This window comes from Ovis aries, chromosome X, assembly GCF_016772045.2.
Source record: "Ovis aries strain OAR_USU_Benz2616 breed Rambouillet chromosome X, ARS-UI_Ramb_v3.0, whole genome shotgun sequence".
In the NCBI taxonomy this organism is placed as follows: domain Eukaryota; kingdom Metazoa; phylum Chordata; class Mammalia; order Artiodactyla; family Bovidae; genus Ovis; species Ovis aries.
This window is the reverse complement of record NC_056080.1, coordinates 62,926,608-62,939,864: the sequence shown is the minus strand read 5'-3', so window position 1 is coordinate 62,939,864 and position 13,257 is coordinate 62,926,608. Positions and strand designations below refer to the sequence as shown.

The window sequence follows — 13,257 nt, the reverse complement described above, 5'->3', positions numbered from 1 at the left end:
GTTCAGTCCTGTTCAGGGAACTAAGATCCCACAAGCCGCCCCAACCCCCCCAAAAGGCACCTAGCAGGTAGGAAGTGCTCAAGGTGATTTTAAGAACAAGGGGAAAAAGCTTTATTTGCAAAGAATAAACCATTAATTTACACAAACTTACATCCCGGTTTATATACATTATGTATAGTTTATATACATACACAGTATCTCACACTGGATGCTGATCCCCAAAGCAGCATTGGGCCTGCTCCAGGCCACCCTCACCATGCAGCCCTTCCCCTCTCCCAGCTGGAAGCTTTTGACTAAAGAAATGACATATCCCAACTCCACTTGGAGAGAGCCCTAAAATGGATTACAAGGAAAATATCCAGTTCTTTTTTTGTGCTCACATGGCCTAGGGAAGACTTCAGGCAGGGGGGAGTCCTGAGGCAGCCCCAGGACTCCCTGCAGTTGGGCCTGTCCGGAGGCTTCCATCCTGAGGCAGAAGCTGGGGAAGGGCCCTGGGGAAGGAAGCAGTCTGACAAAGGCTGTGGCCATGCATTCCCTGCCTGGCTAGGCTCCAGAAGAGGGCCAAGCACTTCCAGACTTGAGTCCGCGGGTTGCAGAAAGAAGGGGGCTGTGTGGGACACAGACTGTGCCTCCCTCACCTTGCTGAGTCTGGAGGTTGGGGCCCCCACACCTCAGGAAGGTCGCCTTCCCTCTCTGTTTCCTCAGTTTCCACATGAGTAGGGTAGAAGGTAGGTTGGGCTAGATTACTTCTAAGGGCCTCTCGAGTTCTTAATTTCTCTGAATCTATTTGCATCCACCAGAAGTTACATAAAACACACATATTCACACATGGCTCAAACTTTTTGTTCACCTTCAGGGTTCCTAGCCCTTTATTGCTCATCAAAAAGAAATTTGGCTCAGGATGGATGAAGGGGGTCCCCAACAGCTGCCTTTTGTGCCAGCTTTGGCTGTTGGAGCCGGAGCAGCTGGCAAAGCCCCCACCATGCAATTCTCCTTCAAACCTCTGTCATCCGCTTGCTCACAAATGTCCTCATCCCATCCTCCATGCTAGCCTCAGCTTTCTAAAGCCATGTTGGTGTAATTCCAAGGGGGTGAATCTAGCTCCATATTCTCTTAAGAGTAAATGACTTCAATAACTTTGCAGCAACAGGGCTCCCCAGCTACCTCTTGCTTCCCTCATCACCCCTCTCCCTCCAGAACTGCATCTGAAGAGTCACAATGAATAAGAGTCCTGTGTGAATCCTATTTTCCCTCTAATCCCCTCCATACCTAGAGAAGAGGGTTGGTGTCAGAATGCCCTTTAGTGGCACAATTAGGAAGTCTTTTGCTTCCCTCGTCTCATCCAGACCTCTCTTGGGCTTTCTTTGCATCCCTGAGAGATCCTGGTAATACAGAGGTCTCTGTGGTATGGCAGAAAGAGATAAGGAGTCACTCTAGCTGTGGGAAGTGACCAGCTCCTTTAACTTGCCTGAAGGGCAACCAGAGGAAGCCCTTGTCCACAGGAGGGGCTCTGTGCCCAATGGCTGATTCATTGGTTGGTTCTTTCATTGGATGAAAGAACACAAGGGGCATCTGTTCTGTGGGTACTGGAGGCCTGCTGCTTGGGCATGCTACCAAAACACTTCTTCTGAACACAAAAGCTCTAAGGCTGATGGGAGTTTCCCAAAGAAATGGCCTACTCTTTTGTCCCAGAGCCCTTGGCAGTCAAGAGAAAAGGTGCTACCATCAAGGAACAAAAATGAGCCTCTCTGGGTTTCTCCCTAGATCCCTCAGGGATTTGGGGTCCATATTACCAGTTTGATTGGTTCTCTCTTGGATTCCAAATTCAAAACAATGCTGGGGGGAAGAACAGAAGAGTTTCACAGTCAGACCTGGTTGAAAGCCCCAGGTATGACTTAAATTGGGTGAGATCCTGCTCAAAGCACTCAACCTCTGAGCCTCATCTAAATGATGGGGTTGGTAATATTATCAATGGAGATAGGGAAAATACAAACGTTAAGGAAAGGTTCTCATCAGATTCTGCTGAGGACTGTCTAAGGCACTTTATAGGATCTGGGGTCAAACACATGCCTCAAGCTTGCTTCATCTGGGGTGGGAAGGCTATCATTAGCAACCAGATAATGGTGGAGTAGCTCACTCCCTCTTGCTCTGATCCTTGAAGGGCCAAGCAGCATAGTTTCTTAAAAAACGAAGGCACAGTAGGGAAATGAGTACCAATTGTTCTCGGTGGATTTCAGCTGCCTGAAGGACCTTACTCCCTTTCTCTGCAGAAGGAAATTTATTCCAGGAGTGAAAGTAGCAGATTCTACAAGACTGGCTTTCTCAGGTTTGGGCTACAGACCCAGCACCCAGACTGGGCCCAGACAGTTAGAAATAAGACCCTTGCATGATCCTATCATATGATTCGATGGGAAGCTTGAGGGTGGGGGAAAGGTGTCTTTGGGCCTGACTAGCGGGCACAAGCCTGCCCATTGCCTAGACACTGCCTCCTCTTGAGCCTGGATTCAGGGAAGCAGCACTGGAATTCATGGAGACTCTTCTGTGCTGTGGTTTTATTGAGCCAGAGAGAAGAAAGGGAGTGGTATGTGATTAGTAGGGCATCAGCTGTTGTCCTTTCAGACAAGGTCTATGCTAATGACCACTTGGATTGCAATACACGTGAAGAAAACCCTGTCCTATCCCCAGCTCTTACTCTTTCTGGGTCTGATAAAAAGCTCTGCCTTGCTGATGCCCAGGGTCAGTCTAGGGTTTGGGAATTTTAGTAGGCTAGCTTGGTAGCTGCCTAGGTACTAGAATTTGAAGGCACTTTTGGAGGTCATCCAGTTCAACTCTTTGCCCCCAGACATAACTCGACTAGATGAATATTGCTGCTGCTTAATACATGGATAACTTCCTTTGTGCCCAGGTAATCTAAAGAGTATCTCAGACTCACACAAACACAGGTCCCGGGATAGGCACCAGTCTCAGGCTCTGGCGAGGAAAAAAATGGGAGTTCTCACCAGGCTGGGAAAGGGACAATTGTGCAGGGATCTGGGCAGTTTTCTGAGCTTGGAGCACAGCTGTAAACAAAGTGAAAGACACGTGGCCCCAAGCATGGCCTCTGGCTCTTATACAGGCAGGTGTATGGCCATGCCCTGCAAATGCTTCAAGGAAAAGCAAAGCTTCTCTCCCCAAAGCCCTGCCAACTGCTGGCACACGGATCAGCGAGAGTGGGAAGACCATCTGGTAGGCTTCTCCCCTGGTTTCTGTAACAAGCACCTGCATTTCCCTCCTTGCCCCTCTCCTTAGGCTGCAATGTTACCATCCCACCCTACACGCACCCTTCGAGGTCAAAGGCTTGCCCCACAGTTTGGGCTGTACTGTTGCTACTTCTCGCCTGCTGCCTAAGCCCCTCACTTTAGTGCAACAGAATGACACCAGGGACCTTGAGGTTATAGTCATGCTAGAAGCAGTCAATGGGGAGCCAAGGAGGAAGGTTCTGCTTCACACCAACCCTGGGGCTTCATCAACTGTCCTGTTCACTCCAGGTCAATCTGGAGAGTCAAGTTGGCCTTGTCATCTTGGAATTACTGGGGAATAAATAGCACTGGGAAATTTTTCTCTGCGGCTGTGACACCCACATACCTCATTCCACAGCAGCACTTAGAGGTTCTGGGAGTCCTAGCTCCCTAACCTGGGGTAGGGGCATGGGCAGGGGCAAAACGAGGTTGGAGGGATCTAGGATGCAGGGGCCTCGCCCAGCCTGATGGCCCCGAAGAAGGTGGTGTGCTTGCTCATGTTGATAGAGATGTCAGCGTGCACCATCTTCACGGCGATCTTCTGCCGGGCTTTGAGGAGGCAGACACCTGCTGTATAACAAGTGTTGTAGTTGGTTTTGCCGGTCTCAATACTGCGGGTGCACTGCAGGAAGGGCTTCTCATCCACCACCACCTCATAGCTGGCAAAGTCAGTGAAGTTGATGTAGTATACCTGGGGGAGAGGCAACAAGAAGGGATTGGGGGCGAGCAGAAGGAGAGGGTGGGGCCCTCCCTGGTGACCAGTAGACAGGACCCACTCATGCGAGTTGCCCCTGTGCCTCGTGAAGGGAGCAGTGCCACCTGAAGACACACTAGTCAGACCACAGGACAGGTGGGGCGACAGGCTTATTCACTGTCCTGCCTCCCCTCCATTGGGCTCAGGGAGCTGGAAACCTTCCTTTCAATAGCACATGGCCGGGGAGACTCTGCAAGGTGAATGAGCCAGGCCTCATTCATCACTTTACCTCCCCTAGCTCCCTACCCCGCCGGCTGCTCTCTTTGGCCCCAGTGTGAAGCACAGTTCTCTTCACACACTAGGAGCTCGATCGGTGTTGCAGACACAAATGACTATGAATCAATTTTCAATTTCTAGCCTTAGGAACTATTTGTAGATAAACTTAGAAGTCATTGATTCCCCTAAGAGGGCGCAGGAGCAATTTGTGGGTTCTTCAGTTCTTTCTGCTTATAGCCCCCCTCCCCTGCTGCTGAATTTCTCACTGATCCTCCCAGTGCCCCTTGGTCCTCTCGTCTACTGATAGAAGAACAGGTCCAGAGAGACGGAGAGAGATCCGTCACATAAGAGATAAAGAACGTGGACGGGCAAAACTAACTTTACTTGGTGAACAGAAGGAAGTGCTAAGCTGTGTTCAGTAGCATGACATCCAGGGGATTTGCCCAATTTGCATGGGGTCCAAGGCCTGAGCCCACCCCCCATTCTAACCCAGGGCAGGCCCAGATAATTAATTTTTTTCTTCATCACTACCTTATCCATCACACCCTACCCCAAGCTTTGATCCCCACCCCACATCAAATGGCACTTAGGACAAATGTCCCATAGGACATTGGGATCATACCTCTGGGTTTTGGGACACCCATCTGTCACCCTAAATGACTCTAAGAAAGGTTGCTCCCTTCATAGACCGTTTAGAAGGCAGCAGCACATTCAGGTGTTAGGACTGCCAAAAAATACATAAATTCTACTTTTAAAAAATGAATTAAGAAAAATCTTTGGGTCAGGACCCAAGCTGTGTCAGGATGTTTGGTGGGCTCAGCAAATGCTCGAGGACCCACCTTCTCTGACTACTCTCCTGGGAGACCCTTCTGCTGGCTTTGTCGTCTTTCTGTCCATCTGTCTGCTTGCCCCTCACCCCACAGAAGCCCCAGCCTCAAGGCTCATTCACCTCTAGCTCTGAGGAGACACACTATTGGAGACACAACAGGGTGGAAGTGGATGGGCACTGGCCGACCTGGGAAGTGAGCCCTGGGCCCGGACAAGGACACAAACAGAGGGAGAAAAGTGCTGGGACAGAAAAGAAGCAAGAATAACAGAGAAGCAGAAGGTAGAGAAACAAATGGAAGAAAGAGGAAGGAAAGACAGAAATTTTCCTGAGGTGGAGAGAAGGTCCGGAAGAGCACTCTTCATTATAAAGCCAGTGGTGTGGGGAGGGAGGGGTTCTCAGCAACCCTGGAACTGACTTTTAAAAATATACTGAGACAGAGTTCGGTTTTGGCAGTAGAACCAAGCAGCTCAGCAGGGAAGCTAGGGCCTGGGGCCCTGCAGGAGGGGATCAGATGGCAGGGTGTGGGAGGGGCCTCTTTTCAGTTTTCAATCGTATCTGGCTAAGGAAAAAACCCCAAACAGCCCCTTCTGTCTCTCCTCCTTCCTTTCAACTCCCTCCCCGAGTGGGTCTTCCCTCCAACCTCCCCACCCAGGACTTCAGCCATTGGCTGGTCTGGGCTGGCTCCACAGTGCCCCTCTGTGGCATGCAAAGGATCTGCATTCTGGATATAAGAGTTAGGCCTGAGACCGTACTCACTTCTACCTGACTATAGATGAAGTAGGTGCCGTCCACCAGTACCTCCAACTCCCCGCTGCGGGGGTGTAGTTTAAACACCTTGGGGTTCATGGTGATGCGAGACCAGTCATTGAGTACTCCACCTGAAAGATCTCAGTATGAGAGAACGGCAGTCACTCAGTACATGTCAGAATCATCTGGGCAATAGAAACAACAAATTTCAAGCTGTACACAACCCCCACCCCCATTGAGATATAACCCGGATAGCCCAGGAGGCCAAGCTTTAAGAAGAACATCCAGAAGCAGAGAAAGCGGTCTGTTTGTAAACTGGCAGCCAGGCCTACTTCAGGCCCCTGGGGTCTGTATGTCCTTTCTCTTTCCTTTTCTGACTTCTCTGTCTGGAAGGATCTTTAACCAACACCTTCCAACTAGAATTGGGGGTGGTTGGTAAGAAGAGGGTGGGCATGCTGCCCTATTTTCTTTGTTGTTCTGAGACCTGCACAGGCAAAATCCAGACACTGAGGGGCAGGCTAGGTCTTATTATTCCATTTCATCTCACCAGCCATAGCTCCTGAATCCCTATTTCTTCTTGTCCTTAACAGATTCCTTTTAATAGTTCCTCCACACTCATTTCTTTCTGGAAAGTCTCCATGGGCCCCCAGTAAACCACTTGGCCCAAGGATCTGTCTACTCAGAGAACTTTAGGGATCAGGGTTAAGTCAGACTTCATGGCAGCCAGACAAGGAACCTCCAGTAATAAGGCCATGTAGGGCAGAAGGATCTTTATGAGAGTCAGGGATCAGCTGCCATGCAGCCCTAGAACCAGCCAAATGGATGGAGAGGGTGTCAGAGCATGGAGGCACTGCTGCAAAGCATTTCTCATTAATACCCCATTGCGAGTGGAGAGGCCTGTGAGGCAGGAAGAAGGGCTTCCCTTTCCATTCTGTAGCAAAGGGGATGTTCCTTCCCACCCTAAGAGGAGGGAGTTTAGGCTTGGGAGCCTTTCCCCTTCAAAACCATCCATTCTTAGAGATGCAGACATAGAGAACAGATTTGTGGACGTGGGGGTGTGTGTGCAGGGGGGACGGAGGGGGTGGGATAAATGGAGAGAATATACACTGCCATCTAGCCAGTGGGAATCTGCTGTATGACTCAGGGAACTCAAACCAGGGCTCTGGGACAACTTAGAGGGCTGGGACGGGGTGGGAGGTAGGAGAGAGGTTCAAAAGGAGGGGATATATGTACACCTACGGCTGATTCATGCTGATGTATGACAGAGACCAAAACAATATTGTAAAGCAGTTATCCTTCAATTAAAAATAAATTAAAAAATCCATTCTTCATCCAAGAAAACATGTTTTGAAAGTCCATCCTTGGCTAGTCTCGGGAGGTCTGCCTTTCCGAGGTGTGAGGAAAAGGTGCCCATCTTCCCTTGAGGTGATAAGCAGACGGGATAGAGTTCAGAGGAGACGCTCTGGCTCTGTCCCTCACAGACGACCATTCTGCAGGAAATCTTCTACTCTTGACCCCTCACTCTTGATTCTGCTGGAACTAAAGATCAGCATAGACTACTACTGGGGATTGGCCCAGAGGGGTCGGAACTAGTCTTGTTGTATGATGGGAGCAAAATCAGTAGCTTCTGGCATAACACTGAGGCCACCCAAACAAATCTATTTCCTGACTGTCTCACTCTTCCCTGAATAGATGGTGATCATGGCCTACCCAGTGTCCTGGGTCTCAAGGCACTTGGTCCCAGCAGGACAGTTTGGGTTTTGGTGCCATTATGTTCTTACTTATGTTTCTGAGGCAATGAAGTCAGGCATCCAGGTGGCAGTCCGAGAGGTACCCAAGCCCAGTCACTAAGGAAGCAGAGCACAGCCAGTTTAGGACTGACTGGGTTCTTAGAAGCTGCTGTCCCCAGGCAGCAGGTTTCTGACCCTTCATTTACTGCTTTTGTACTCACAGCCCCTCCCTTCTACTCTAAGCTCTGTAAGCATCTGGCATCTTGGCTGGCTTGCTGCTTCCTGAGGCTTCTGGGGGTTCATGCATTTTAGGCTTTGTATACCCTGGGGACTGGACATTATTTCAAAGCACTGTTCTTTAATGAATGTTCATGTCTCTTTGGGAAGAAATGAAGCTAATCACTCAGTAGAGTATACACACACATCACTGAAGTAGCATAGTACAGTGGAAAGAGTCAGAGAGATGTGGTTTTGAATCCCAGCTCCTACTCTTAATGGAAATCTTGGGCCAGTTAATTAACCTTTCTGAGTTTCAGTTTCTGTCTTCGTAGAAAGGAGCTAATGCCTACCTTTGTTGTGAGGATCAAATCAAATCAAAGACAAAACTCTAAAGAACCATACAACCTTAAGGCAGTAGATTTATTATGGTGTTGTCCAATCTCTCTGGCACTCTTGTTTCCCCACCTTTGAAATGCAGGGATTACATTAAATGTAGGATTTCTAACCTCCTTCAATCCACCCCCTTTTTTTGTAGACACTAGCATCTCATACTTCCTACAGAGTCTAACATGCCCCCCACTTCCCTGAGAGAAATGCCCCTCGACCCTAGACCCATCACACAAGAAGATTTGATTTTATGTATTTCTACTTTCTATAATTTGTATTGTGAAAATGTTGATTAAACTATACATATTCCCAATGGTGACTCTGATTCAGCCTCCACTTTCCAAGAATCCTTGGTTTAGACAATGTCTCAAGTCCCTTTCAGCTTCTTGTTTTTTAAATCTGTGCTTCTAACTGCAATTTGTAGTAACCAGTCTGAGGACAAGCAATTACTTGAAACAGCCAGCAGAGGGCAAAATGGAGTAGAGAATGGCCCGTAGTGTCAAGGGTACCTTCGAGGTCTGGGAGGAACTAAGCTGGGTGGTTATTTGAAGGCTGTGGGTAAAGGTGGTGGCAGGAAAAAACTCTTCTTAGGGAGAGAGCCTACTTTGACTCTTACCATTCTTGACTTGAATCGCTGACCCTTGGCCCTGTAGATGCACCACGGCTGGCTGGGAGGATAAGGACAGAGAAAGTAGTCACTGTGAGAAATGGCTGCTTGCTCAGCCACCAGTTGCCACCTTCTAGTCTTCATTTGTATCCCAATTCTGACCCCTCTCCCCTGTCTTGGGATGCGAGTGGCCACATTTCTACTAGAGGGTAATATGATTTTATAGCTCTGCCAAATGTAATGCCTCTGAGCCTCATTTCCCTGTGAAATGGGGATTCTGAGAATCTCTGTCTGGCTTCTCTACAGAGATGTCTGAAGATCAACTGAGGTGACGAATATAAAATACCCTGCAAGCCATCCAGCACCGTGCAGCTGTGTAGATTGATTGCTGTGGCCAAACAGCTGTAGTGAGAGAAGCCGTGATGAGACAAGGCGAGGCAGTGGAAACTGCCAGTAGAGATGGATCAGGAAGCTCAGAGACTAGGGAGGAGCCCTTCAGGCTGTGAAGGCAGAAGGCCAGGCTGGGCTTGACCTGGAACTGGTTGGCTGATTTTCAAGAACATATTCTTAAACTTCTAAGCTGCTGACATCAGGTGGTTGGAATGCCGACAAGGTGTCTGGTGTAGTTGGGGAGGCCCAGGACCAGGTGAATAGACCTCACTGCCAGCTCATGTCAGCTGACTATTGGGCTTGGCTGTGGTGACCCTCTGTCTCCTAGGGAATGGGGAAAAATAGCCACAGCTCAGTTCTCTTGCTAAAAGCAGGCCCTAGGGCAAAGTTTTTCTATTCATGGGAGGGGGCTGTGAATGAAAAGCCCCCAGAACCTCCAGGGTCTCCTCACAAAAGAAAGCCTCAGCAAACTTAGCAGGGAGCAAACTCAAGGGTGGCCTTCCCTTCTTCCCAGCAAGACAGCAATTCCCAGCCAACCTGGTTTTCTCGAGTTCCAGCTTTATCAGCAGCACCTGCAAAATAGGACAGGCCAGTCAGAGGGCATGCTCTGTCTACTTGCTTCTCTTCATCTAGGCAGCCAATGGCACTGAGCTTTTGCTCCCTGTCTGAGCCAAGCCAGGCTCAGTCTGAGCCTTTTGCCAAGCATCAACTGAGCCTTATTTTCCACAACTCAGAGCTGGAGGGAGTCAGGGTGCGGGGCTCTGGAGTGGGAGATGACACCCCTTTCTTCTCTGACTTGTCCCTGACCTGCATCTTCAATGCGCCCAGCACCCAGCAGGAAACTGGCCCCTCGTCAACAATGGCCCAAGGCAAGTGCCACTGAGCACCCGTGGTGACAGAGGAGAGTGCATTCCTGCCACCGTGGGACCCCAAGACAATGGTACTTGCTTCTTTAGCCTTTTGTTCTCTTTCTATTAATTTTCTCTGTAGAATGCATTGCCATTTGTACACATCTTGCTTCTTTAATTGTCATTCTCCTGTACGACATAAATTCCACCAGTCAATATATCTCTTGCACATAGAAAGTATGCAATGAATATTTGTAGAAAGATGGGATGAAAAAAAATTCCAAACTGCATTTCTTGGGGCCACAATGACACTGATTAGCTCTGTTTGAACTACCAGTCAAAGAATATGAGTCTTGTGGCAGTATTCTTGGACCCAGAGAAATCAGCTGTGAAGAGTCCATTTCTGTAAAAGCCCCAAGATGAGGGGAGCAGGAGAAGGAAACAGCAGCTGACCTAAGCCCCGGCAGTCTGACCCCTGTCAACTCTGACTAGGCAGGTTTGGATCTGCATCTGTGCCTTTGGGATGGCCTTCTGGGCCCAAGGGGAAAGATGCAAAGAGGTTAAATGCTATTCAAATGGGCAACGTGGTAGGGGAAGGATGTAGCACAGTAAGCACTTGATTCCTCAACAGACTGGTCTTGGTGCCTGTGTCTGCTTCTTCCACAGCCTGAGTGACTCATAAGTTTCCAACTCCTTGATTATCAGTGACTACTGGTCTAGCTCTATGGGAAAGGCACTTCAGAGTTCAGGGGATGAGACTACTCTAGGGCTTGTCATTCTGTCCAGCCCCGAACTTTCCTCTCCATGTTGTTGTTATTGTTTAGTCACTAAGTCGTGTCTGACTCTTTGTGACCCCATGGACTGTAGCCCACTGGGCTCCTCTGTCCATGGGATTTCCCAGGCAAGAATACTGGAGTGGGTTACCATTTCCATCTCTAGGGGATCTTCCTGGGCCAGAGATCGAACCTGCATCTCCTGCATTGGCAGATGAGTTCTTTACCTGGGAGCCACTAGGGAAGCCCATTCCTACCCTTTGCCTTTTTCTAATCAAACATCAGTATGTGAGGCTAGATGCTGGAAATCGGGAGACAAAATCCACAGGTCAAGAACAGGTATCTCTTCCTTGACAGGTTGGTATAAATATGAAGTTAGAGCAAGGCAGGCCCTACTGACTTGTTCAATTCCTAGCTCTCCACTGAGCTAGGAGACCACACACCATCAGTCGTGTCTGACTTTTTGCGACCCTAAGGACTGTAGCCCACCAGGCTCCTCTATCCATGGGATTCTCCAGGCAAGAATACTGGAGTGGGTTGCCATGCCCTCTTCCAGGGAATCTTCCTGACCCAGGAATCAAACCAGTGTCTCTTACATCTGCATTGGCAGGCAGATTCTTTACCACTAGCACCTCCTGGGAAGCCCCATAAATAAGAAGTTAGAGCAGGGCAGGTTCTACTGGCTTGTCCAATTCCTAGCTCTCCACTGAGCAAGGAGACCACATACTGTTATTTTAAACTGCTCTTGGGATCACCTGCTCCTGTTCTATTAGAGAACTTTTAAGGAACCTAGGATGGTGGAGAGATGGAGGAACTCACCAGAAGGTCCTTGGAGGCCAGGGGGTCCTTGAGGACCAGGAGGACCTGGAGGGCCGGGTGGTCCCATAACAGTTGTTCCTGGAATCCCAGGAATCCCTGGAATCCCTGGGGGTCCTTGGGGTCCTGGAGGTCCTGGAGGTCCTGGGGGGCCATTGGGTCCAGGAGGTCCTGCCTTCTTTCCTGAAAGATGAGATTCGGTATCACATTTATAATTACTGACTGAGTGTACTGTCGGGAGTTCCACAGCTTTCTCATGACACAAAGTTGGCCCTCCGGGAGTTCCTGCTCTTAAAGAGGTGTATACTGTTATCACACATCACACACACACACTTTGTTTCATGAATCAGCATTTACAGGCTGGGTTTGAAGAAATAATGACCCTCAAGGAATTTGGTCTTGTGTGGAAACAGACACAGTCACAGGACAGTAGAAATGTTGCATTAATTGTAGGGACAAAATGCTGGAGAGGTCAGGAAGCTTAAAAAAGGAGGTTACCGTTTGGCCAAGTCCAAAGGATCAGAATCACCAAGTGGGTAGACCTTAAAAAGTGGGCCACTTTTTACAATTGAGAACTGGGCTACTGTTGCAGAGCGTGGCTCTCATGTTTACTATCCAGGTTGGTGGGCTTGATGTGGATGAGGCTAGCAAGCTCGGAGGCCAGCTTGACCTTAGGATGACTATCAGCTCCAGGAAGGCTTCCTCTAGGAGTCAGGATGTACAGGGACTTGAGCTAGGATGAGGCTGGAAAGTAGAATTGGAAGGAGTCTGGGAAGATGAGAGGTGGTTGGGGGAGGGAGGAGAGAAAGAGCGAGAGAGAAGGCTCAAGTAACATAAGGAAAGAAGGGGTAGTGGAGACCAGAGGGAGCTGAGCTGTGGAGGAAGCAGCAGGCAGGTTTTGCTTTCTCAGCTCACCTCTCTAAACTCTACTTTTAAAGAGCTCTGGGAAAGGAAATTCTGCAGAATCCCTTGGTAACATGTTCCAATGTTTATCACCCCCTCACTGTTAGGAAGCTCTTCTGTATATTGAACTGAAATTCCTCCTGTGGAAGTTTAAGCTCTTATACTATTGTTTGTATAGGTAGAAAAGAATAGTTGCCATCATACAGACAATAACCCTAATGTGCTCAAGGACATTAAGTCACCTATCAACTTCTATTTTTATAGGCTAAATAATCTAGCTTCCCAGAGTCTTCTTTCCTCAGAGGCCCTATTCTTGAATGTATTTATTAATCAAGCCACCAGATCCTCCCCATTTCCTCCTTGCTCTCTTTTCAGAGCAGTCTCAGCCTTCTATTCCACATTCCAGTCCTTCCCATATTCCCACCAGAACTATGTTAACCAGGTTCTAACTGTGGCCTTGAACTGAAAGCTCCAGTCCTTCCTGTTTACCTCCTCTCCTCTGTGCAGTCCAATTCAAGAACTGCAGGTGGTCACAGGAGGGCGGCTGCTTCCTCACTTCCCTGTCTTTTCACAGTCTTGTGGAAGTCCCAGGAATGGGAGCCTTTCCCCAGCCTCCATCGTGGTGTCTTCACTTGTGATATTTCTTCCTTTAAAAATATAGCCCCGTCAAGTCTCACTTAAATGCCTCTTTCCTGACACTGCCTTCTGGCTTCCTGGACTCGCAGACTAGAGAATCCTGTTCTGATTCATCAGGTTCTCT

The 13,257-nt window shown here is 48.8% G+C and overlaps 1 protein-coding gene across 5 annotated transcripts in view; it reads right to left on the bottom strand.

Moving 5' to 3' along the window:
- Positions 1-87: 87 nt before the first annotated feature.
- EDA (ectodysplasin A) overlaps positions 88-13,257 on the bottom strand; it is a 365,424-nt gene continuing 352,254 nt past the window's right edge. For 2 of the 5 annotated variants that reach the window (XM_060408156.1, XM_027963661.3), the window contains 5 exons: positions 11,598-11,777; positions 9,695-9,729; positions 8,777-8,828; positions 5,840-5,964; positions 88-3,969 (listed from right to left, as the gene is read on the bottom strand). In XM_060408156.1, coding sequence (XP_060264139.1) covers positions 3,718-3,969; positions 5,840-5,964; positions 8,777-8,828; positions 9,695-9,729; positions 11,598-11,777 — 644 coding nt within the window. In that variant the 3' untranslated portion in view covers positions 88-3,717. Of the gene's footprint in view, positions 3,970-5,833; positions 5,965-8,776; positions 8,829-9,694; positions 9,730-11,597; positions 11,778-13,257 lie in introns of all 5 variants that reach the window. The other 3 variants (XM_027963660.3, XM_042242401.2, XM_042242402.2) reach the window with 3 other exon arrangements.